This window comes from Tiliqua scincoides, chromosome 3, assembly GCF_035046505.1.
Source record: "Tiliqua scincoides isolate rTilSci1 chromosome 3, rTilSci1.hap2, whole genome shotgun sequence".
Taxonomy (NCBI): Eukaryota; Metazoa; Chordata; class Lepidosauria; order Squamata; family Scincidae; genus Tiliqua; species Tiliqua scincoides.
Window position 1 is genome coordinate 162,402,579 of NC_089823.1, and position 25,244 is coordinate 162,427,822.

The 25,244-nt window shown below is 41.1% G+C and overlaps 1 protein-coding gene and 1 pseudogene across 1 annotated transcript in view; one reads left to right on the top strand and one right to left on the bottom strand.

Annotated features, from left to right (window-relative positions):
• PLCE1 (phospholipase C epsilon 1) overlaps positions 1 to 25,244 on the bottom strand; it is a 148,629-nt gene that overhangs the window by 12,096 nt on the left and 111,289 nt on the right. Inside the window, exons 13-27 of the mRNA XM_066619359.1 lie at positions 24,671 to 24,909; positions 23,647 to 23,708; positions 23,386 to 23,551; positions 21,024 to 21,131; positions 20,138 to 20,254; positions 19,885 to 20,043; positions 16,443 to 16,572; positions 14,382 to 14,423; positions 13,479 to 13,603; positions 11,186 to 11,303; positions 9,788 to 9,919; positions 8,966 to 9,259; positions 4,667 to 4,830; positions 3,234 to 3,495; positions 1,777 to 1,895 (exon numbers count right to left, since the gene is read on the bottom strand). Coding sequence (XP_066475456.1) covers positions 1,777 to 1,895; positions 3,234 to 3,495; positions 4,667 to 4,830; positions 8,966 to 9,259; positions 9,788 to 9,919; positions 11,186 to 11,303; positions 13,479 to 13,603; positions 14,382 to 14,423; positions 16,443 to 16,572; positions 19,885 to 20,043; positions 20,138 to 20,254; positions 21,024 to 21,131; positions 23,386 to 23,551; positions 23,647 to 23,708; positions 24,671 to 24,909 — 2,237 coding nt within the window. The remainder of the gene's footprint in view (positions 1 to 1,776; positions 1,896 to 3,233; positions 3,496 to 4,666; positions 4,831 to 8,965; positions 9,260 to 9,787; positions 9,920 to 11,185; positions 11,304 to 13,478; positions 13,604 to 14,381; positions 14,424 to 16,442; positions 16,573 to 19,884; positions 20,044 to 20,137; positions 20,255 to 21,023; positions 21,132 to 23,385; positions 23,552 to 23,646; positions 23,709 to 24,670; positions 24,910 to 25,244) is intronic.
• LOC136646715 (5S ribosomal RNA) lies at positions 29 to 145 on the top strand (annotated as a pseudogene).

Here is a 25,244-nt window from a genome sequence, read left to right on the forward strand (position 1 = left end):
ATATATTCTCCAATCCCTATTGTTACATGGCAGCAACCGTTACCCTGCACATGCCGGATCTTGTCTGATCTTGGAAGCTAAGCAGGGTCAGGCCTGGTTAGTACTTGGATGGGAGACCACCTGGGAATACCAGGTGCTGTAGGCTTATACCATAGACTTTCGAGACTGAAGGTTGCCAACCAACCAACCATTGTTATGTGATTAGGTCACAAAGTGAACATTCAGTCCAGTCTTATGTGTAAACAGACACTAGCTGGCTGCACAGGCTACTGTAGATAGATTGCCTCTTCTCTGCATTAAGAGCCTCTCTGTTGTGCAAACAGACACTCTGTTGCAGGCCATGGGAGACCTAACTGCCTCATTAAGAGCATCTTTATTCTGCTTTGACCACCATCATATATGCAGTCTGTTGTTAAGTGAATGGTTGTAATTAAAAAATTGGTACTTTTTCTCATCTCATAGCACAGCAATTTTTAACCTTTTCATCTCATGGCACTGTCAAGGCATTAAAATTGTCAAGTGCTGGCTGGTGCTGAGCTAGCGCCAGGCGAGCACCGAAGCGCCACTTCTCAGCGGTCATGTGGACCAAAGAGAGGTAGGTGGGGCGTGGGGGGAAGTGAGGAGGAGGTGTTCCTGGGCTGGGGGAGGCGGGTGGAGGATGGGGACAGGGCGGGGAGGTGAGTCAGGGGGAGGTGGGACAGGTGGAGCTTTGCTCCACCGGATCGAGCCTCCATTTCAGGCCGCCAGCCCGACACGGAGGCTAAAAATTCTACGCCGACCCTTGGGTCAACATAGAATTGAGTAGACCCATTGTGGGGCTACTTGGCATAACCGGGGGAAGGCGCTGCCTGCAATGCATGCAAGGATGCAGTAGCAGCCGTTTTCGGCGCCACTACAGCCCTGCATACCAGGAGCACAGGATTGGCCTGTGAGAAGGCACACTACACTGCCAGTGGGAGCTCACTTCCTCAATGGTCCTACTAATAAATGGCCCTCACAAACTCCTGTGGCACACCTGCAGACCATTCGTGGCACACCAATGTGCCACAGAACAGTGGCCAAAAATTGCTGCCCTAGCCAGAAACCACTTACAAGTAACACCTCCACCAACAGATACAACTCACAACTTTCTTGCAATAGAAAGGCTTTTTATTCTTTGTAACCATGTTGATATAGGGCTCATTTGTGCCAGACCACAATCCAAGAGGAATCTGCTTCCAATATAACAGCTAAAATGTTTGTTGGAAACAGTAGCTTGCAGCACAAGAAAAAAAAAAATCCACTTCAGATTTTTGTGCCAACTCTCATTTCCTACAGCAGCTCTGATGCAAATGCCTCCCTTGCTTTTCCTCACCTTTAATCAACTTTGAGAGAACAATACAGAGGAAGACAGAGTTGGTGTAAAGGTTTTCCCCATTTTTCTTCTTCACATTCTTTCTGAAGGGAAGATGAGCCTGCTATGCTTACGCTCTGCTGAAGGGGGTGCTTGCTAGGAGGAGAATGGGCTCTGGGAAAGGGAATGCAGGTGGAGACATAGCAGAAGGTAGTAAATGCTGAAAGGTATGCTCACAACTGAGAACAGCAAGAGAACTAATGGACACTTAAAAATGACATGCTACCACCTCCTACTCAGCTCAGTCTGTTAATCGAAATTGTGGGAAGAAACGGTGAACCAATTCATCACTAGAATGAAATTCTTGGTCACTATGGTGACTGTTTTTGTGGACTGTTTATTTTGACCCTTGATACAGGAACAAATCTATTTAGTTAAATTACCAAAGAAGCAGGTACAGCATTTCCAGAGGGATTTTCTTCCATCCTTCGGCTGTTAATAAACAAACTTGAGATTTCAAGGGGTTCATTGTGCAGGCTTCGTAGCTGGAGGTGTCTGTACCCTTAAAGAACACACAATTGGAGATGGGAGAGCCAATCAGTCAGATACACTATATTAGCATAGGTTCTACATGCGTTTGCAGTATACAGTGGAACAGTCAGTGTGAGAACTGTGTGACGTCCTCTTTCTTTCATAAAAGATGTACTGGCAGGAATCCAGAGAAACCCAGGAATCCTTTGTGAGTGGTGAAGGACTTATCAGCATGCAACAGAGCATCTGGCTTTTTTGTTTTTGAGCAGCAGCTCAACAAGCTGCACTGGAGCTTACTGTGGAAGTTCCTGTGAGAATAACTTTTCAGATAACAACACTGGATATATCTGCTGGAACTTCTTAGCGCCTGCCCTGCAACTCCCTGCTCTTTGAGGCTTGCCTGCATCTTTGGAATATGCTCTGGGACTTTGTTATCGCAATGATGATTACTCTTGGGCTTTGGTAATTGAGAGGGGGCTTGGGTGTGGAGATAGGATATGGTGGATGCTGTTGTTCCTTTCTCCACCCCCTCCTGCCATCCTCCCCATGACCCATTATATCCCCTCCTTGCCCCGGTTCTGCTATCCTGCAGAGCGCCTCCCTGCTCCTGTGGGCACTGGCCTCTGACTGCCAGTGCCCACAGCATAGGGCCAGCATAGCCCTTTCTGCTGGTGGGGCAGGCCTCTGTGCAGGTGCAACATGCCTTTCTGCACATTTGCGACAGTGTGTGTGCTCATTCCAGCACACACAGAGCATAGGATTCGGGTCAGCATAGGATTCAGCTGCAAGTAGTTTTTTCCTACCAAACAGACACTGCATACCTGCTAAAACTCTAACATCAGAAGAACTTAAGGTGCAATCCTAGATATACTTACAAGGAGGTAATTCCCATTTAAATCAATGGGGCTTCTCAGGAAAAATGTATAGGATTGTGCTGTGGTTTTTTTTTTTTTTTTGGTTTTTTTTAATTTTCAAAAACATTACTCCCGCGAGTCCAGCACTTATGGAGTCCAGTCCAGTGCTAGAAAGTACTGACATAAGGGGTTAGGATTGCACCCTTAGCTGCTATATTCATTTGTTGACCATATGTTATGAGGCCACAAACCCATGCTGCTGTTCTTTCCACTTCTTCTTGGCAACATGGCAAAAAAGAAACAGATTGTGAAATATCATCACATCCAATGTTTTCCCGCCCATTCAAGTAGCAGAGATAGCATTGGAGAAGGGATGAACATGATACCATGTCCTCCATTTCTTTGATCACTTTGGGAAAATTCATGGAAGGAGGGAAGTAGGACACGTGCAGCTTGCTCCCTCTGCAACACTGAGGAACTCCAGCTTCACAGCCCACACGCAAACCTCATTTTACCTCTTTTGAGAGCTTTCAATGGAATTACTCTTTGAGCCATCACAGCTGAGCTATTGTTTTCAACGACTGCAAAACGAAGGAAGACTAGGTCCTCAAAGTGAATTCGGAAAAGAAATTGTTCATTCCACATGGGATTGAGAGTATTGCGATGAATAGGCTTTGTGCGAAAATGGCAGCTATCCAGAGGCATCCCAAGCACATCCACTTCAATGCATGGGCTTCCTGTGCTGTTGCTAGGACAAACATTCTGTCCAGACACAATCTAAAATAAAATAACAAGTGCACAGTGAGATAACATGGAGATTTTTTATAAGTTCTGTTTCTCAAACTGAAGAATACTTATGCTTCCAAGAACAACAGAATTAATTAAGAGCTGGTTTCTGATATATCATAGCAACAAGAAAAAGATGTGTGTCAAGTAAAATTCAAATAGCAGCCTTGTAATTTGCTACGTACCCATTCTGCTGCATACAACACTGCCTCTGGGAAAGCACCCAACTGACAAAGTTAATCTGCCCCATCCTTTTGAAACCAGATGTTTCTCCCTAGCATCAGATCCAAAAAATACGTTTCTGAGAACTCTTTCCATACATGCATGGCAGAAACTGTAAACTTTATAACAGAGGATTGTATCTTAAGTTTAGTTACTCCTGACTAAGTTCAATGAGAACTACAGTGCAATCATATACATGTCTACTCAGAAGTAAGTCCTATTGTGTTCAGTGGGACTAACTCCCAGGGAAGAGTGTACAGGATTGCAGCCTCAGACAAGATAAACTAAATTCAGGATATGGCTCAAAAAATTCTTTCCTCACTGCTCCCATATTTAAATTTGATAATCTTATTAGTACAGGTATAACCTAATTATCCATGAATTTTGAGGTTTTATCTCAATGTGATGAAAAGGGCCATTTAAAGGAAAAAAAGTTGTTTAACAATAGCCTCGTTAATGCGAGAGAGGCCGGCTTGCTGACAATTCATCAATCATTCTCTCTCCAGGCACTTAGAACACCTTCACTCCAAGGCAAGTGACCCCTCTGAGCATGTGAAAGAATGCCAAATGTTAAGATTATCACCTCCTCCATTCTTTCCCCCATGCTATGGCTCCTGCTGAAGGGAGGGATTGCTGCCTCAGAGTAAAGCCTTTCTAAGCGCCTGGAGAAAGACTGATTGTCTGCCTGATGCATTACAAAAGTCAGCAAGGCTGTTTATAAATCAATGAGTAAAAGGACATTGTTTTGTAAATACAGTAGATTTGCTTTAATGCGATTTTTGCCATTCATGTGAGTTCTGGGAATGGAGCCCTTGCAAATAAAGAGACTCAACCTGTAACAGCAGTAATGATTAACAACATTTTAAACAAACAGTATCATGCAGAAGTATTCGTCTGGTATATTTCATCTTTAAAGTGTTTCTTAACAGATTGCACTTACTGTTAGTGAGTAAATAGCTGGTTCCATATTGTCCAAATCTCGTTCTAAAGGGCAAAAACGTTGATACATAGAACAGTTCTTATCCCACAAAACAGGTGGTTTTAGAACAAAGCCACAGCCGCCATTTGCTTCAAACATAGCTGTATTTAGATGTAGAGGAAGATCTACAGAAATAAAGTATTAAAAATGGTTTAACATTACTAAGAGTTCCTGGAAAGGCAACATACATAGAACAGAGTGTGGGTTTTATTTTGAAATTTGTAATTTCTTATCAGCTTTGGAGCCCAATCCTGAGCTCTTACTGCCGGTCCTCCACCGGTGCGGAGTGTTGCAAATGTGCCATAAGGCAGGTCTGCAGCTCTCAGCACCAGCACTGGGCTAGTGCTGGTGGACTGCCATTGCTCCACCGCTCTGCGGCCACCTGAACTGCTGGGCAACTGAGAAATAGGTGGAGGTGTGGGGGGAGGTGAGGAGGAGACATTTCAGGGTGGGGGGAGGTGGGCAGAGGGCGGGAGGAGGCATGCCAAGGAGAGTGAGTGGGACGGGAGGAAGGCGGGACGGGAGGAGCAGAGCTCCTCTACATTCAGAGCCTTAACCCGACACAGAGGCTCTTGATTCTATGGCAGCCCAAGGGTTGCCGCAGAATCAAGTAGCCTTACCTGGGGGAAGGGGACGAAAACCCCCGTCCCCGAGGAGTCACCAGTGGCTGTCCTGTTGTGTGCAGGATGCCGCAGCAGCCATTTCAGCGCCGCAGCAGTGCCGGTGCAATGGGCAGCTCAGTACTGGGCTGTCACACAGCTAATTTCATTAATTAGGAGACTTCTCATTAAAACTCTAATAGACCAAAGTGTAATATTTTAAAATAATGGTCAATTTCAGTACAACAAAATTAATGACCACCCAACAACACTGAAATCAATGACATGGATCCACATTTACTAGAAGTCCAGACAGAGGTATATTTATTGTACACATATTTCAACCATGTTACAGGAAAATTTCTTATTTAATGGCACAGAATCAGTGAAACCAGCTAATTAGTTGAAGGCAGCATACCTGCTTTTAATGCCAGTAGAGCTAAACTGGCTTAAATCCAAGTATAATGGTATTAAAGGTAGTTTCCTTCCTGTGGTAAAGATCAGGGCCACGAACCAACTTGGAACCATGGCAGGCATAAAGGGTTACATCCCCCATTTCTCCCACCACCACCACAGTCCCAATGGAGCCCTCCTCACACCTGCTATTTCGGAAGCAAAGACCAAGAAAGTAAGGGCCAGTGATATACCGAATGCAATGCACAGACTGGCCCCAACTTCAACTGTCTTATGGGCTCAGCTCTATCATAAAGGATACAATGGCACAGGTTGTGCAAAAACTGTAGCAGTATAGGTGAACGAATAGAAACCAGACATTCAAGGTAAGTGCACAAAGAGCAATTTGCAGAAGTTAAACATGTGAAGTTATTTTCTATTCAGACCATTGGTTCATCTAGCTCAATACAGTCTACTTTGACTAGTAGCCCTTCTTGAGGGTCTCAGGATGAAACTCTCTCAACACCTGCTATCTGACATTTTTAACAGGAGGTGCTAGGGACTGAACCTGAGACCTTGTGCATGCAAAGCATGGGCCCTACACCAGTGCTTCTCAAACTTTCTGATATGACAGACCAGCAATTTTTTCATACTGGGCCAGGGACCAATACAATATCTGTGCCATATTACTACTGTTTCTTACTTTCCTAGAAATTCACCAGGAACTGGCAACTGGAGGCTCATGGAGTGGCAGCAGTCCATGGACTGCCACTCTGAGTAGCAGCACTGCTCTACACCATAGCTAAAGCTCCAAAATAGAGATTTTGTACTGATTTAGTTCCAACAGTGAATATTATCCAGCACTTCTTTTTGCTCTCTTTTGGCCCTTTTTAGCTTCTTGGCGAGCAAGAAGCACTTACCCAAGTGGTACTGCACACACTCAGTGTATTCTTTAAACTAGATCTCCCACTGCTAAGCATGCAATGCTGTGGACTATGATTCAGATCATACTTTAAAATATCAGTTTGCTGCGCCAATAAGAATTTGTTCAAACAATTGCTCACATGCGAGGCTGCCAAAAAGCTACCATATATACTCGCCTATAAGGTGAGAAATTTCTGCCAATAAATCAAGCTTAGATATCTCCTCACCTTATCTGCAAGGTCGCGCCTGCTTCGCCCTCCTGCGTGCTGCAAACGGACCAGGAGGGGACAGCAAGGGCAGTGGGCTGAAGGTCAGAGGAAGTGTGGGGGGATCAGGGTGGCTGGCAAAGAGGCAGACCAGAGAGAAGTCTTGCCTGCCTCCCAGGTGAATGTCCCTTGTCCTCCGCCCTTCCCACAGTCAGCCAGACACCCCTCCTCCTGCCCTCTGCCTACCTCTCCCTCCTGAAAACCCTCCTGCCTCTGCTGAAATACAAGCTGGCTCCACCTGGGGAGTGAGTTCCAAGGAGGCAGACTCCTTGGTGCGCACAGAGGAGGGAGGTCACTCAGCAAGGGCTCTGTCCGGCATCTCTGGCTTTCCCATGCATACCTGTATCCCGGGCCAGTGCTGGGGGGGAGGGACTGCTTGGTGTCCCATCTTCCCAGCTGCTGGGCGCCCGCTTAAAAGGAGATGGCAGCAAAATGGCAGGCTGGGAAATCTGCTTGGAAAATCCTTGCACTTTAATTCACCCGTTTTTGGAGAGAATTGGAGTGCAAATGGGAAGGGGGAGCCCAGGACAGAGAATTTCCCCCTCACCATGCATCAACTCTAAGTGGGGGGGGGGGAGGAGGGAGCAAGCAAGCAAGAGAGCTCTGGTTGGCTTGCTTCATTATCTCCTTTACTGGTTCCCACCTCTCTCCCCAGCAGCATCACACCCCCTCCCTGATTTCTCTCTCTCTCTCTCTCTCTGTGCATCACCTTCCTCCACTTTTCCTCTCCTTCTCTCCCCTCCTCACATTCCCCCCTCTCCTTTTGCTATCCAAAGGATGCTCTGGTTAGCACCAGTACTGGAAACTGGTGTACATGCGCCTTCCCCAAGGGCTGTGATGCATCCCCATCGCATCATCCCAGTCTGGCAAGCAAGTCTAATCCTCCTGAGCCAGTCTGAGTCATTTTTTCTTGCTTGTCTCTCCACTGCGAATTGAATGGCACACTCCCAGTTATGTATTATAAGTTGTATGTTATATGTAGAGCCTCTTGCTTAACACACCAGGCACCTTAAAGAAGGATTTGATTAATGGTTCTACTGGTATGTTGTTTACAGTGCACTTACTCTGATAGTGTTTACAAAAAAGTTGTGAAGACCAGAATTTTAAAAGTTAATGAATAAAAATGTACCTTATGATCTTTTACTATATTTTTAATAAATTAAAGACTGTACAGTTCTTAGGTAACAATTACTAGTAGGTAATTTTTCAGGATCTGGCCTTGGGTAAAATCAGACAAAACTATAGTCAGACACTCCCCCCTAAGATTAACCTCCGACTTATCCAAGAGTAACAGAACATTCCATGATTTTGGCTCAAAGCCTGCCCTCGACTTATCTGTGAGATCGACTTATGCTGGGTGTCTGTGGTATTCTCTGAAAAGCTGCACAACTTGGAAGCAGTAATGTCTAAAACATATATAATTAAATGTAATTTTAAATGTTCTATGTGATCCACATAATTTTGCTTTGTATTTATTGTTTTGATATTTGTTATTGTTTTTAATATTGTAAGCTGCCTTGATTGCTCTTTTTGGGAGAATGGCAGGATATAAATTCTTTAAACAATCAATCAATCAATCAATCAATCAATCAATCAATCAAACACTAAACATTTTCCATCCTATTCATCTTCCCAAACGTAGAAGTATTTGCTTGGTGAAATGTTGCATGTTGATTTTATATGATTCAGACATTACTGATCCTAAATAAAGTGAGAGCCAGGGTGGTGCAGTGGTTTGGGAAGTGGACTTAGATCTCGAAGATCCAGGTTCAAATCCCTCCCTTAGCCATGAAGCTTCCTGGGTGACCTTGGGTCAGTCACTTTTTCTCAGCCTCACCTACCTCACAGGGTTGTTGTGAGGACAAAAGGAGGGGAGCAGCTAAGCCCTGAGCTCTTTGGAGGAAGGGCGGTATATAAATAAATAAATAAATAAATAAAGTGCTACCATAGAGAACAGGCTTTCAGTGGAACTTCCATGGAGACAGTAACATTTGACAAAAAAAAACCCACCTGATTATATTTTGAGATTTTTGAGGTGCACATATGGAAACACTACTAAGAAATTACTCTGCCCATACCATCAGTTTGGTAGTTCAGTGCCACGAGTTGTACCCCATGTAGCCAGAAGAGGAGAGGATGAGGATTGGATGAATCAATCCGTGTAGCAGCTGGGTATGTTCTCAATAGCTGACAGTTGGTGTGCTGAATCAGTTTCTGAGAAAATCGTCTGCACAAGCGCTTGGCAGCATTTTCATTCAGGGATGAGATATGATAGCACTTAGGTGTTCTTATGATAGAGCTCAGGGAAGTTGTAGAGCTAAAAGGCAGTGAACAAGGTTCTTCCCAGGTCTGCCGTGCACTATCAAAGGCACCTAGAAAATTAAGGATTTTTAAAGTTGTAGGTATATAGTCTTGTACTATTTACTCACCTATCTCTTATCCCTAAGAAGAATATATTAATAGAAAACAAATGCATGATATCAAGAAGCCACAACCCAAAGTAATTTAGAAATTAGTAAGGAACTCTTGAGTACTATCAGAGCTCTCATTTCTTTACGCACATTTACCACCAGAGGTTTCCATTCAAAAAGCATAGATATTTAACACATAAAGCACCTTTTATAAAGAATAAAACTTTTTGGCTTGAAATACAGCCTTCCAATTAGTACATTTTAAAATGATTACATTTATATTTCTCTAGCAATCAAATATTGTTCCAACAGTTCATTACTTTACTGTAAATCCTTTATTTGTAATGAAATCATTGTAATGGCTATATTGCTAATGGAAAATTATTCCAAACTCTGAGTGCTACATATGCAGAATTTTTGATTTTCACCTACTAAGAAGTCTGGTATATATGTTGGATCCATGTGATTGGTTAAAGTTACTGATTTTACCTTTTCCAGATGCTTTGGCAAGTACTGCTGGCTCCCCTGGGCTCAGCCTTCCAGGACTGTTGCCAAAAATGGACTTCCTGCTCTTTCTTTCCTTCCCTCTACTAGAGCCAGATGGATTTAGAGTTGACAGGCCTATTTCCATAAAAAAAAAAAATAAATGAACTGAAAAACATGAAGAAATGGGCATCATATTTTTGTTACTTTTATAGTATATTTTGAAGCTTTAAGTACTAAAACTCAGGTGTGTAGCAAATCCATAGTCAAAATGAAATACAAAATAGTTCACTCATACTATCCCCTTGAAGGCTCAGAAGCATCAATGCATACATTAACCCTCACTGTCAAGCGCTTCCTCATTCACTTTAATTTGTACATTGTGGGTCTGTGTTTTATTTAAAGATTTCTAGCATGTTAGAGTCACATAGGCCTGTAGATTACTGCAACAGGATCCTATACAAACAGCAGCTGTGTCAGATTTATTTCTGAACAAGATTAACCAGAAACTACAGACTGATTCTTGTGATTCCTTTTTCCCCCAGGTCAAGCAGCCTTGAACATCCTTGGCTGTAACTGTAGTCACAACTGCTTGGGGAAATGTTTGCATGAAACAGGCTGACCTTAAATATAGACATCGACAATACCTATTGATAAGAGGTGGGGGAATACACAACCGCTAAACGCTTCTTTTGTGATCAATTTCTCTCACAAAAAACAAACGGACAATTAAAAAATGTATACAGAAAGAGCATTTGTTACTTATAAGTCACAGTAATTGACATTTCAGTAAAACACAATAGCAAAGCAGCATAAAAATGTGAAAAATAAAAAAAAATACAATCTTTAATCCCTCTTCTCAACAAAATTAAGACTTTTTCTCCAATGCTACTATAAATCAGTGTTTCATTTTTGCAGAGATATGGGCCATATCTCTACACCCATTCTATCTTGGCTGATGGCTCATTTTCCACATCTTGTCTATTCTTACTCCATTCCAATTTCCTGTTTCTGTTCCTACTACAATGTAACCCCACTCATTCAGTTCCATTGCTGGATTATAGCCCAACATCTACTGAAAGGATTAGTTGTCTGTGTGTAAATGTGTGCATAAGAGAGTGTGTATGCGCTAGGCCAGAGAGTAGAGAAGGAAATGTCAGAAATGTATGCCTGGAAAGAATGTTTCTGGCAAGTGAGGAGACAGGATAAATAGGGAAAGAAATGAATCTGACCTGCCTAATTTCTCATAGACCGGGAATTCTTTCTTATTCCTAGCATTGTGGAGAAAACACTCAAAAACAAGGCTTGTTCCCGGCTGCCAAGCATTGGGAAATTGGTCAGTTTTTGGAACATCACTTGCTTCAAACCAAGTAACAGCCACCATAATCAGTACAAGGCACTTACCAGGGAATTTTACAGCTTGGCAGTAGATGACAAGATCTGACAGTTCTGGAGCTATTTGTCGACTTTCTTTTTTATTTTGAGAAAGATAAAACTCTTCACCCAACTCCATGTCATAAACCTGTTCAAGTAACAAAAATAAAAGATAACACCACACTTAATAAATATCAATGCTGCAGTTAATTATAATTAATCTATACTCATATATTTAAAGTACTTACCCATATAATATTTTAATACAGGCATTCCTTGGTATACATTCCTCCCCTCCCGTGGGATACATTGGTTTTTCTCTGTAAACTGCTTTGTGAACTTTCCATTGAAAAGCGGTATATAAATACTACTACTACTACTACTACTACTACTACATTCCTCCCCCCTCCTCCCCAATACTGGAAACTGCTGAGAAGGTGGAACCCTATGTCTGTGCTCTCCTGCACCCACTACCTTTGCTTATGTTCATTACAGTCACAAGAAATATCTCTTGCTTTAACCAAACAAGCAGACATGCTGCCTCTTGCAGTTACTGTATGTCTCTTGTTTAACACACAAGGAAGAAAGGTAAGCTAGAAGGAAGACAAGGAGTCTAGAAGAGAGAATGAATGTTAACAGGAAGCAGAAAATTAATGGTTACTCTCCCTTTCTAGCCTGCCTGCTTGTTTGATTAAGGCAAGAGACATTTTGAGTGACTGTAATGAACATAAATTACAGAGCAGAGGATATGGGGAACAGCGGAGTGGCAGATCTGCAGATCCTGGATCCATGAATGGGGGGGGGGGGGGAAATCACCTGTACTTTCTCTTCCTGATGTTTTTCTCTTCATCTTCAGTTCTTCTAAAACCTCTACATCTTCCAGACCAACAGTAAGAAATTGAGAACACCATTGTCTAGACCAGTGATGACAAACCTTTGGCATTAGTGTCAAAAGTGAAACGCCACATCATTTTGAGTGACATGCCAGCAACACCAATAAGGGACAACAACTGAATTTGTTTTACTTGTATTTCAATTATTTGATATTTCTTTATATAATACATAGCACCACACAAGATTGGACTATATTTTTTTAAATAAATGAATGTGTAAAGAATTGTTTCTCTTTTAAAACAATTTAGGGAGGGGGAGTGACATGCCTACAGAGTCAACTTAGGCATTTTCCGAATTTTTGACACGCTGAGCCGAAAAGGTTCACCATCACTGGTTTAGACCAGTGTTTCTCAAACTGTGGGTCAGGACCCACTAGGTGGGTCGCGAGCCAATTTCAGGTGGGTCCCCGTTCAGTTCAATATTTTTTTAATATATTAGACTTGATCTACCATGTCATGTGACTGCATTTGGGGAACTATTACAGACCTGTACTTTCAACAGGTGACTATGTACATGCTTTTAACAATGATAGTTAATGGGACTTATTCCTGGGTAAGTGTGGGTAGGATTGCAGCCTAGGATTGTTAAAAATTTTCCTGCTTGATGATGTCACTTCTGGTCATGACATTACTTCCAGTGGGTCCTGATAGATTTTCATTCTAAAAAGTGGGTCCCGGTGCTAAAAGTGTGAGAACCACTGGTTTAGACTATCTAAACTGCTAGAGATACAGTGGAACAAAACAGGACAATGCCAAACTGCCTGACTCTTTTCCCAAAACAACATGGTTACATTATCTTTTTCTTTTTTAATCAAACCCGTATACAATACAGTATAATATTGTACTAATAATGACATAGGTGCCAAAGCACTAAAGATACACAGTATGAGGTACAATCTCATTCAGCATGTGTTAAAATTAATTCAGTAGTATGTAACTGCCCCATTCCATTTTCTAATTTTATTTATATGCTCGCTTGCTCTTTCTGTCTCCCACCCCTCTCCCCCGCCCTCGCAACACTGGGCTTAACAGTGTAGAACACTTGCAGAAAAACATACATCTCATCAAAAAGTTAAATCTGCTTGTTCAAATGAATGGCTTATCCTGGCAGAAGGCCCACAGAACTACTGAAATCCTTCACTGGAAGAGGGTCTATGAATTCAATCGTTTGGATACTTGCATCAAAAAAATTCTTAAAACAGAATTCAATAATATCCACAAAGCATATTGCAAATATTCTAATTAAAATTCAGGAAATGTTGTGGATTTTATGCAGAATAGGAAAGTCTTCAGTCCTCATTATAAGGCTAATAGGGAGAGAGCAGTTCTTTATCCCACTGAGAGCGAGCTTCATAATAAAGGCACCATCATAGAAAAGGTACTGTAGAGAAGATATTTAAGTTTTGAGGAAAAAGATGAGTATATATTACCTTTCCTTTATTGTTGTATGTAGCGCCATCCATCTTCTTTATTCTCTTGGCAGTTTCTTCACTATATTCAAACTGAAGTTTATCAATGTTTAACTTATTCTCAGGTCGATCTTCCAGAATGTTATCTGGAAAGTAAGCATTAAAGCAACTGAAGAAAAGTAAAGACAAGTTCTGCTTCAACTGAATGTTTCTGGACAAGCATCCTGTACTATTTTGTGTAATCAGAAAGTTTTAGCTTATTTATTAGTCAAGTCATCTTCCAATGAAATTTCACCAATAATAATATTCTTTGAAATGTGAGTCAGCTTCTATTCTACCTTTTTATGCTCAGCAGAAGTGAAAACTATTAATTTATTCAATGAATTGTATCAATGAAAAAGCTTCCATATTTCCTTAAGAAAAGTAAATTTTTCACTTTAAGTATTTGTAAATGGATATATTATTTTTAAAAAAATGATTTAAATTATTTTAATTAAAACATTACAAATATGCCTCTGATAGTATTCAGCACTAAAACATACAGCATTCTTTGGTAGCTAAGGGGAAAGGGTTTGACAGGAATTGAAGTACTTAATAAAAAGCTATTGAAAGTCACAAGCTTACTTTCAATGATTCAGTAATTTTATAATCAGAAAGGACATTGTATCGTGCAACCTAAATTAAATGACATAATAGACACTAAGTGAACCAATAAACTATTGAAATATAAATATAGCCAAATTATCTAAATAAAAAGCAAGTGTTGCACATGCAAATGTTTGTGATCATCAAAAGTAATGGAAGATGTGAGAAATGCACAGTTATGTTTTTCTAATGTGAAATACAAAGTAGGCATTTTCAGTTGACCAGAAATGCAGTGCTGAAATCCATGCAGTTATGATGCTTGACCAAGTGGCCTTTTACCTTCCTGGCTGTTAGGAGCAGGAGAAGCATTAAGGACATCAGCTACAGGAAAATAGAGTCAGAAAGGGAATAAGAGTACAAGAAATCAAGGTGATCAGAGAAATGAAAATTGCATTCAGATTAACTAGACCTCCGATCCTGATACAAACATGGCAGAATTGCCTTGGGGAAATAACACTAGAAGTGCTAGCTCTTAGAAAACAGAGACTATAAAGATAAGTAAGATTTCATAATTTAATATAGTTGGCTTTACACTTGCCCAGAACAGAACTAATGTCATAGTATAAATATTCCACAAATGTTTGAAAAGATGGTAATGGCAGGAGATGACATTTTCCTATGTTTGGAAGATAATTTTGACATACATATAGATATATAGATTCAGATATCATAAAAAAAGCTCAGGAAAACTTCCAAATGGGACGGTTTAGTAGGTACTTACCACACTGCAATAAGGTGTCCAATAAAACATTAACAGCGCAATCCAAACTTATGCTGGAACAGGCAGGCTAGTGGGCCTGCGCTGTAACCAGCGAAAGTTTGGGGTTGGCTGAGGTTTGGCCCAAGGCAAGGGGAAATAATTTCCTTACCCCGGGGAGAGGCGCAGCGGCCCCAATGGGCCCCAATGAGTAGACCAATGGGTCTACTCAGATCTGGGCCACCTGAAAAGCTGCTCCACACCGCATGGGAACAGGGGCTAGGATCTGGCATAACTGCCCCCAGACCCTGTGCCGGCAAGCTTGGCCAGTGTGGCCCTACCTTCTCTTGCAACCATAGAAGCTGGATTTGGCCTCCATGAACCCATGCACCTCCATGTGCCGGTGCAGCTTACTTCCACAGAGGTACAAATGTGCTTGCGCTGGCCCAGGACGCAATTAGGATTGCACCCTAAATATTACATCTTTTTTGTCTTTGTTTGCATTGTGCATCTCCCAGCTTAATCACTTTCTAGCTAATATGATTTATCAGGTATGATATGTGCACTATTTTTTCAGACACTATTGTAGTGTTTCTGCAGAGGCACTCTTTGGCTTTAGTGAACATGGCAGCAGGCAAACCTCCCCCCCCCCCCCCCCACTCAGGCAAGCCAGAGTGAGCCAGTTCCTAAAGCTGAAGTCTGGGAACAAGCTGAGATAGCATTCTAAAGCAGCGTTCGTAGCTCTGAAATGCATTGTTATAGTACCGTTATCAAGTAACAAAGAGTAACTTATAAAATGTTGCAAAAGAGAATAAAAAGCAGCTGGGAAGCTTGTAAAAGTGGCCTTCCCTCTCTGCATTGATTCTGGAAAACTGCTTGTCGTCTCTTCATTGCTTCTCTGTCTCCTCACTGCTTCTGCTCTTGCACTACATCAAGCAGCTTGACTCTTGAGTCTTGCTTGCTTCCCAAGGCATCGCAAAGTCATTGCTACAAGTATGAACCAATACTTCCTAGAAAGTATGTTTACTTCCTGTACAGTATGTTTTAATCTGCATCACCAATTAACTTTCCAACAGCTTTTGTGTGGCTGCAACACAACAAAGCAGAACTTGTAAACCCATAAATCCAGGAGCATACTCATTAGTGGCTGGATCAAAGACTTTATTTGAGTGACCTTAACCAAAATCCTTACCAACTTTCCAGCACTGGCATAGCTGTGCCAATGGGACGTGTGCTGCATCCTGCAGTTGGGTGGCTCTTATGGCCTTCTCAAAGTAAGGGAATGTTTATTCCCTTACCTCTGAGCTTCATTGCCCTTATATAGGTGCTGGAAAGTGCATTAGGATTATACCCTGTAACTGAATAAGGTAAGTTCATAGAAATTGATAAAACAGTAGTTACTTGGTCTGTGTTCTAAAACATTATTTATTTTCCATTCAATTACATAAACAATATTGTTTTAATATTATTTAGAATGGATATTAACAAATGCTTGAAATTAATACAAATGGGAATGAGTTATACAATCAAATTTGTTAAACCCTTTTTTTTGGTTAAGCAATCATAAGTGATGTTATATTTGAAACTGTGCCTGTGCCAAAAAAATACAAAAGTGCAACATTATATAAAGTGCATTTGTTTACCATCAGACAGAGACTCATAGTCATAGTCATATTCATCTTCTTCATCCTCCTCCTCTTCGTTCGTACTGGAAAGATTTCCCACATTACTTCCATTGCTTGCCTGAGCTTGCATGCTTGCCAGCTGATGAGCCTAAAGTATTAACAAATATTAAAAGCAGAACAAGACTATCACTTAGAAAACACCATAAGCCTATCCATATTTTTCACACTGATGTAATTGTACTATATATACTGTATTTACTGTTCTTGTTATTTCGCTTAGTTTTTTTGGGGGAAAAAACAAATTGCTAAAGAAAAATATAAAAACATTAATCACTGGCATTTGGCAAGCAGTACTGTATGCAAGAGCATATTTATTATTTATTATTTATTTTTCACATTTTTGTACTGCCCTTCCTCCAAAGAGCTCAGGGCGGTGTACACAACTGCTCCCCTCCTTCTTGTCCTCACAACAACCCTGTGAGGTAGGTGAGGCTGAGAGAAAGTGACTGGCCCAAGGTCACCCAGGAATGTATGTTAACATTAGCCCAGTTTAGAAGAAAATCCCAGTGCAATCAGTGAGGCTGGAGGTCACCTCTGAGAAAGGGAATATTTGATACCCTTCGCCTGGGGGTTAGCCCCTGCCACCCAACTTCCTTGGACCTAGGAAGTTGGATTGAGGCCAAGAAAGGGGATAGGATATTGGTAGTGCCACTACCACCAATACTGCACCCTGTCCAGCATTGAACTGCTCTCTGCCTTGACCTGTTCCTCCCTCTCCCCACCCTGTTCCACCCATTCCCCTACCACTCACATGCAGACTTACCAGTGCTGGGGTCATAAGAACATAAGAACAGCCCCACTGGATCAGGCCTTAGGCCCATCTAGTCCAGCTTCCTGTATCACACAGCGGCCCACCAAATGCCCCAGGGAGCACACCAGATAACAAGAGACCTGCATCCTGGTGCCCTCCCTTGCATTGGCATTCTGACATAGCCCATTTCTAAAATCAGGAGCTTGCACATACACATCATGGCTTGTAACCCATAAAGGATTTTTTCTCCAGAAACTTGTCCAATCCCCTTTTAAAAGCATCCAGGCCAGACGCCATCACCACATCCTGTGGCAAGGAGTTCCACAGACCAACCACACGCTGAGTAAAGAAATATTTTCTTTTGTCTGTTCTAACTCTCCCAACACTCAATTTTAGCGGATGTCCCCTGGTTCTGGTGTTATGTGAGAGTGTAAAGAGCATCTCCCTATCCACTCTGTCCATCCCCTGCATAATTTTGTATGTCTCAATCATGTCCCCCCTCAGGCGCTTCTTTTCTAGGCTGAAGAGGCCCAAACACCGTAGCCTTTCCTCATAAGGAAGGCGCCCCAGCCCAGGTCGCTGCTTGTGGGGGTGGCCTGGCTGCACAAACTGGCATGTTGTCTTTTGCGACAGCCATAAAGGACCTTACATTCCTAGTTCTGGCAGTGTAAGGTCCCATTAGGATTGAGCCATAAGGGAACTTATTGTAAAACTGTAGAATATTTGGAATTTACCGTAGATACTCGCCTATAGTACGTGAAATTTTTGCCAAGTAATCAAGCTCAAATTATCACTTTGCCTTATCTCCAGGTCAATAAGAGGGCAAAGCCTTTCAACTCTGAACAGTTTCTTTTCTCAAGAGCAGACAAGCGACAAGTTTCTCAAGCAGCAGGCAAGCATAGCTCCTTAGAAGCAATTGGTTAACCTTTTATTCTCCTTCTGCTGCAGCCTGGCTCTGCTTGGCAAATGCTTGCAAAGCAGGTCTGTTTTTTGAAACACCAGGATGGGAATCCTCCTTTCCATTTGAAGCAGGCTACAATTCAATGCACCCTTACTTAAGAATAACACCCATGGAAAGCAGTGGGTCTACTTCTAAAAAGGGTTGCAAATATATGCAGCTGCATCTCTCTGCTGTGAATTGAATTGCACACTCCCAGTTATGTTATGGGTTGTATGTCGTACGTAGAGCTTCTGGCTTAACACACTAGACACCTTAAAGGTGGATTTGATTTCTGGTTCTCCTGCAGTGGTTCCCAACCTTTTTCACTTGCCTATCCCTTGGCAGCCCATTTACATAAATTGTACCCTTCATATTAGCAAAATGTTTGTAATTAATAACACAAGCCCTCATCTCCTCTATATGAAAGCCCAGACTTCATGTATTTATCACAGTGTTTTCTCTTTTTATCTGTTTGAAGAACAGAAGACTCTGCCTTTGCACTGTTTTGCACCAGAACTGTGCTGAGAAATTCTGGGTGATTGATCACTTTTCATATTATGTTTCAGCTTTTTTACTGTGCTGGTTTTCAATCACTGGTTCATACATGAATTGATGACCAAAAACTAGCTATTGGTGGGGCTTTCACAGCCAACTAGCTACCTCCCTTCCTGGTCCTTGCAAGGCATTCCTGTCTTGCAAGGCATTCTGGAGCATGACCTGCCTTTTTCTGCCATTATTCCATTCTTTTTCAAGTACCCCTAAAGTCCTGTTGAGTGTCCCTGGGAGTACATGAATACCAGGTTGGGAACCACTGTTTTACTGGTATGTTGTTTACAGTGCACTTACTCTGATAGCGCTTACAAAAAGGTGGTGAAGACCAGAATTTAAAAAATAATAAAAATGTATCTTATGATCTTTTACTATGTTTTAAATAAATTAGAGATTACAGTTCTTAGGTAACAATTAGTGGTGGGTTATTTTTCAGGATCTGGCCTCGAGTGAAATCAGACAAAACTACAGTCAGACACCCCCCTAAGTGTAACTCCCGACTTATCCGATTCCATGATTTATCCAAAATTCCATGATTGTTGGCTCAAAACCTGCCCTTGACTTATCTGTGGGATCAACTTATATGCGAGTATCTGCGGTAATTATTACTGCTGTGTTACCCAAAGTTTCAGAAAAATTGCTGCATTTTGCTAATTAAAGTCAGTTAAGCATTATTTTTAAATCAGCAAAAAACAGCTGGTGACTTAGGGTTTAATCCTTTCCAACTTTCCAGTGCTATGCCAATGGGTTGCGCACTGCATTTTGTGGTGGTGGAGCAGTCAAGAAGTCTTCCTCAAGGTAAGAGAATGTTTGTGCCCTTACCCCTGGACTGCATTGCGGCTGCTTCATGCAGGAAAGTTGGATAAGAATGGGCTCTTAATGTTCAAGTAAGTTAACAGCTGAATGCTGTAATAAAATTTCAAGTTTTCTCAAGTATGTGAAGTACTAATAGAAACTGGGACTCTTCAGGACTGCATAAAACCTAAGCATTCTAAGTATTCTATTCAGTGCTATTGCTTTTGCTTTCTTGCTTATGTACCACAATGCATCCCCGTTATTCTATCTAGCTACCACTAATTTTTTTAATGGGTTACTATTCTTTGTTTTTCTGTGAAAGAGCTTATGGCTCAAAGTTTGTTTTTTGCATGTAAATATCTTACCTTTTGTTTTAAGATATCCACAGGAGTCTGATGCGCTTTGAGTTTTTTGTTTTTAAGCAGAATCTTTCTTTTTAGTTGATGGGGAGAAGGGAGCATTGGGTCATCCGAAAAGTCACTCTCAAATAAAAATTTTGTTACCAGTTTATAGCCAAATGTATTCTGAAATATGAACAAGATGTCAGACATTATGAAAAACTAGATGAAATTCCAAAACAATACTGTTTGAATGGTACAATTGTCTCTTGTTACCCACTTTGAAAATGTCAGCCATCTTTCGTTGCTGGGGTAAGGAACAGTGATTCTCAATAGATATGATGACTGGCATGTCAGAGGTTATGAAGGCATTACGCTCAATAGCTTCCACGACTTCCTGTAATAACAAAAATTAGCCAGAATTGTATCAGTTTTCTATTGCATTTAGGACACATGATATTTTGCCCCACAAATTATAGAAGGAAATCTGGCTTCAAGCATACGAGCTCCAGAAAAAAAGGGTATAAGTTAGCAGTTCTCAAACTTTCAGGGAGTTTGAGCCCCACTGTAAGTTCTTGTGGGGGAGGGGGGAGGCAGCAATACGATTACCAGAATCACATCACTTTGGAGAGGTGCAGGGGCTTGCTTCCACTTACCAGAGGCTGCAGCAGGCTCCCGGGGTGGGGGGAGTCCTGCACCAGCCTCCGCAGGGCTCCCCAACATGTGGAGACACTCAAAATAACAATCGCAGTTTTGCATTGCTGCCTCCCCCCTCCCCGCCTCTTAAGGGGCGGAGGTCAGGGCATTCTGGCTGGGGCGTCGTGCCACCTCCGTTTGAGAACCACTGGTACGTAATACACTTTTTCCTTCAAAACTTCGCAATGGGGAAATGAAGTTTATTTGCAAGATCTGGATTCCTACATTAAGGAATGGAGGCACAAACAGTAGTTTATACATCTGAGCAACAAGCTTCAAAGCAAGTCAGTAATCTAACAAGCAATCTTGAAATCTATGGATAGCATCCAGAGTACCTCATTCTTGTCTTGATGCACAGACCCTTGTTCCGGAGGAACTCTGGATGCTACCCAATTATTTTTTCAGCAGCTGAAACTTTCCAGAACTACTTATTAATACCACAAAACATTATTCCAAAACTATTTATATACCTTAAAAGAGATCTTAGTGGTGAGCGTATGTCCATGATAAATGATAGGCATTCCATCATCACCATCCCAACAGTCCAATTCCACACTCCTACATCCTTGTAAGAGAACCTGAAACATAGTGCATAGTGTATTACTTCAATACTGCATTATTTCCGTAGAACTGAACATTACGTTAAGAGTTTACTGCGCCAAATCTAAGTGAATATGCCATTAAGTAAATTGACATACAAAGTAAAAAAAATACTCTAAAGTGCTATAAACATCTGACACATTATTAGACCTAACCTGTGTACCACAGATTTGGGTAACTGTTTCAAGAAATGACTTTCCATTACAACCACTGTGCACAAAATCCAATATCCTTACTTAGCTGCTATCTTAGTTGAATACTGATACTCCAAAATTCTGACAAACCAGTCAGAGCTTGTACTTACTATATGCAGCTACAGGAGGCAAAACTGCAGCCTTGTAGCTTCCTATACAACCACTCAGTGGAAAATTGCTGCACACATCTCACTTCCCCAAACATGTATAGTTTAAGGGGAAAAATGGAGATTTTCACTTAATGGAAATTACTGTTCACCAAGTACATAGGGGGGCAGTCATTATTCTTCAGAATTTGATAGAGCAGCTCTGATACAGACAAGCAGATGATTTGTAAATCTGCAGCCTTATAGTCTACAGGTTGATCCTTTTTATCTGTGAGTTCACAACTGTGAAGGGCTTCACTGTACCTTAAAAAAAATGGTCCCTAAACTAAACTAAAACAGTTTTTAAAAGTATGTTTCTTACCATTGCAGGGCTTCAGGCATGCAGGCAGGCACGCAGGCAGTCTCCAGTGATCAGAACGTCTATTTCCAGGTCACGCAGGGTTGCGGACCCCTCCCTTTGTCCTTTGTTACCCCGGAATGCAACACGGAAACATTTAACCACTTCTGCGTTGCATTCTTCAGCGCTCCCAGGTCAAGGGAAAGAGTTTCTTGCTTCAGCACAACCCAAAAATAGACATTTTAATCATTGGAGACTGACTGCCTAACACTCTGCAAAGGTAAAAAAACACAATTTTAAAACCACAATTTAAAAGTGATCCTTTTTTTTGTGGATTTGATTATCCACGGTTTTTTGCACCCACGAGGGATCTGGGAAAAGAATTCTCCACAGCTGCTGAGAGCTGAGTTTATAAAAGTGCTTGTAAAGCAGAACCTGACTGAAGACCTAAAGTTACCATGCCACACAACCATGAAGTGCCCATGTTGCATAAAGGTGAGAGTCACACATGCACCACTTTGAATGATGTGGATAAGGTAGAAGTGGCAGTGGAAGATCATGTGGATCTTTTCCTCATTCATTGTATATCCATTTGGATTTGTATATTCAGGTGCTTGTACTGCAGAAGGAGAACACTTCTCCCTGTATCAAGGATGTGCTTTAATTTTGTATTTACATACAAAATTGGTGTATGCTTGGTGTTTCCACAGCTTTTGATTGGAAACCAATGAAACACTGAGAGCTGGTGGTGATGCAATCTGGCCACCACCTTCTTCCTCCTCCAAAGGAGGAGGGACAGTGGCCAGATGAAGCCGTCGCTTCTCAGAGAACCCAGAAGCAAGGTCACTGCTTCAGGCTCCGGGACTCCTAACTGCACCTCTGCAGAGGACATTGAACCTAATCAAGCACAGGTATATCACAGGTATATCATCTAGTTTGGCTCTCAGAGTCAAAGTAAACTCTACATAATGTGTGAAAAGGACTCATAAGGTAAAACAATTGGTCACAATTAATGATGTGTGAATTAAATTTCCACTCACATGAAGTGTGATGATCCTTTAAACACTACTAATATTACGTAACTCCACTATGCACAAGTTGTAAAACTTATGATCTCAAGAGAACAGTGCTCATTTTCATGGGGAGGGGGTCACTACTTGGAAACAATGTCTAAAATATTGGATAATGTTCCTAGAAGAAATAATCTTGTGAGTAAGAATTTCACTACAAACTCATATTTTCAATACAACTTACATTGTTCTGAACGGTGCCTTGACATTTAAATGAACTAACATATTAGCTTAGTCTTTCCTGTGGGAAAATCTAATTTTAGCAGGTTAGGTCAGACTGAATAGTGTCTAAATGCTACAACTAAAATGAAGCAATTTTTTTTTTGCCCAACAACAAAGCTTAAAGTATAAAAAAGCATCTGAGTGAAACAGTGCACAAAGCTGTTTTCCCACACATCGTGCTTTTACAAGCAAGTACTTGGAACATTAAGGTTAGAAATGAGGAAAAGATCATGCTTCTGTGACTTTCCAAATAAACAAATAAATGTTTGTTGAAAAATGAGTAGCAGGCTGACTAGGCATACCTGACTGTAAAGCTCCACTGAAGATTCTCCCTTAAGCTGATGTCCTGTGAGGTATGTATTATGTGAAGATGAAATGTAATAATATGATAATGGGAGTAGCATGTCTTCTACATTCTCTTGAGATTCATTGTTCAAAGAGGCAAAATTGTCTTTATCCATCAAAAACCTAGAGATCAAGAAATTTAAAACCCATAGTGAATATTTGATAAACGACATGCAAAACAAGTTAAATAGATACCAAAATAATTCTGAAATAATTACCGTGCAAATCCTTCAAATGACATTAATCCCTGCTGACACATGTTGATGCTGGGTTCAAATTTCTGCAAAAGATAGTAAAAGAATATCAGCATACAAATGAAATCAAACAGGCATAAGAAAAAAATTTGTTTCCAAATTTATTTATTGACTTTGTAAAATTCGTAAAGAAGGATTTTTGATAAAATATTCTGAGCCTAAAGAAATGTAAGCATATTATCAACTCATATATGTGCTGATTTAAATATATAAGCATTCTGTATGTGGAAACTGGGGTAAATCTGTCCTTGTAGTTTCATGTCAGCTGCAATTCCAAATTACCAGATAAATTCCAAATGTTGGGAACACTGATGCAACACAGATGGCTCTGTATTCATGGGTGGTATGAGAAGCTGATGACAGAAGGTCAGTAGGAAAAAGAGACATAAAATGAGGGGTGCTGCCCTGCATATTCCTAGGTCCAACACAAAGCCAAAAAAGCCCAAGTTGGAGGAACAGAGGTTCACCTCTCACTTGGAATTCACCATTCATCATATAATCAAGTTCTGTGTTACAGAGACTTGAGAAAGGTTTGGAACTTCTCAGCCTACATTCTATCCCTTCCAAGTGCAAATAATTTGGTGATGCTCACAAGTCACTTTGTATTGGGCACTGGAAAAAGTCAGTAGAACTCTTGCACAGATGCCAATCTCCCATGACACAAAGCAACAGACCATTCTTCTTCTGATCTTCTCCTTTTAATAAGAAGTGGAAGACCCTTACAAGTTATTTTAATGTGCAGAGAAAACGTAAATTGTTGAGCATTTGGTGTGAAGTAAAAGAACAACCACACCTTACAGAGAAATAGAGTAATAAAAACTCTATAGAGTAAAAGAGAAAAACTAACAGCCCAATCCTATGCAGGTCTATTCACAAGCAAGTCCCAGTGTGTTCAGTGGGGCCTATTCCCAGGAAAGCGTGCATAGAATTGTAGCCTTATAGAACAAAATAAACAGTCAAGCAATAAGAATATGTGCCAAAAACAAACCTGGATCATACTGAGGATTTCATCATACGTGCAGTGTACTCCTTGGCAATTTACTAAGAAGTCATTGAGTTGCTGGATACCCACTCCAAATATTCCCAGAGACATGCTCTCAACTCCAGTGCCATTAGTAACAATGCTTGCTGCAGCAATAGCATCCGATATTTGTCTCTGGTTGTCCGATAGCTGTTGTCTACTCTTGATGAACAGTCCCAGATCTGATATGTTTCTAGTTAATAAATCTAAAAGATAAAAATGTGAACACAGATACTTTACAAAATATTCACCTCTACTAAAGCTAAGGTGCTTATTTTAACTTTGAAAGTTGTAGTGAATATAATGTTATTGGAAATGCTGTTTAGTTTTGAATGTTTCTTTTCTGTATTTTTCCCATTGTTTAAAATAACTCATAGTAGTTCCCCTCCCCCAAGGTACATTTCACAAAAGACTACACCCTACGTGCATTTCAGTGAACTCAGGTGGCAAGCCCATTCTTAGTCATGCATAACTAAACTGCACTGATATCAGTGGGAATTATATGCAAGTAGGTAGCTTTATTCTTTATATTATTATATAT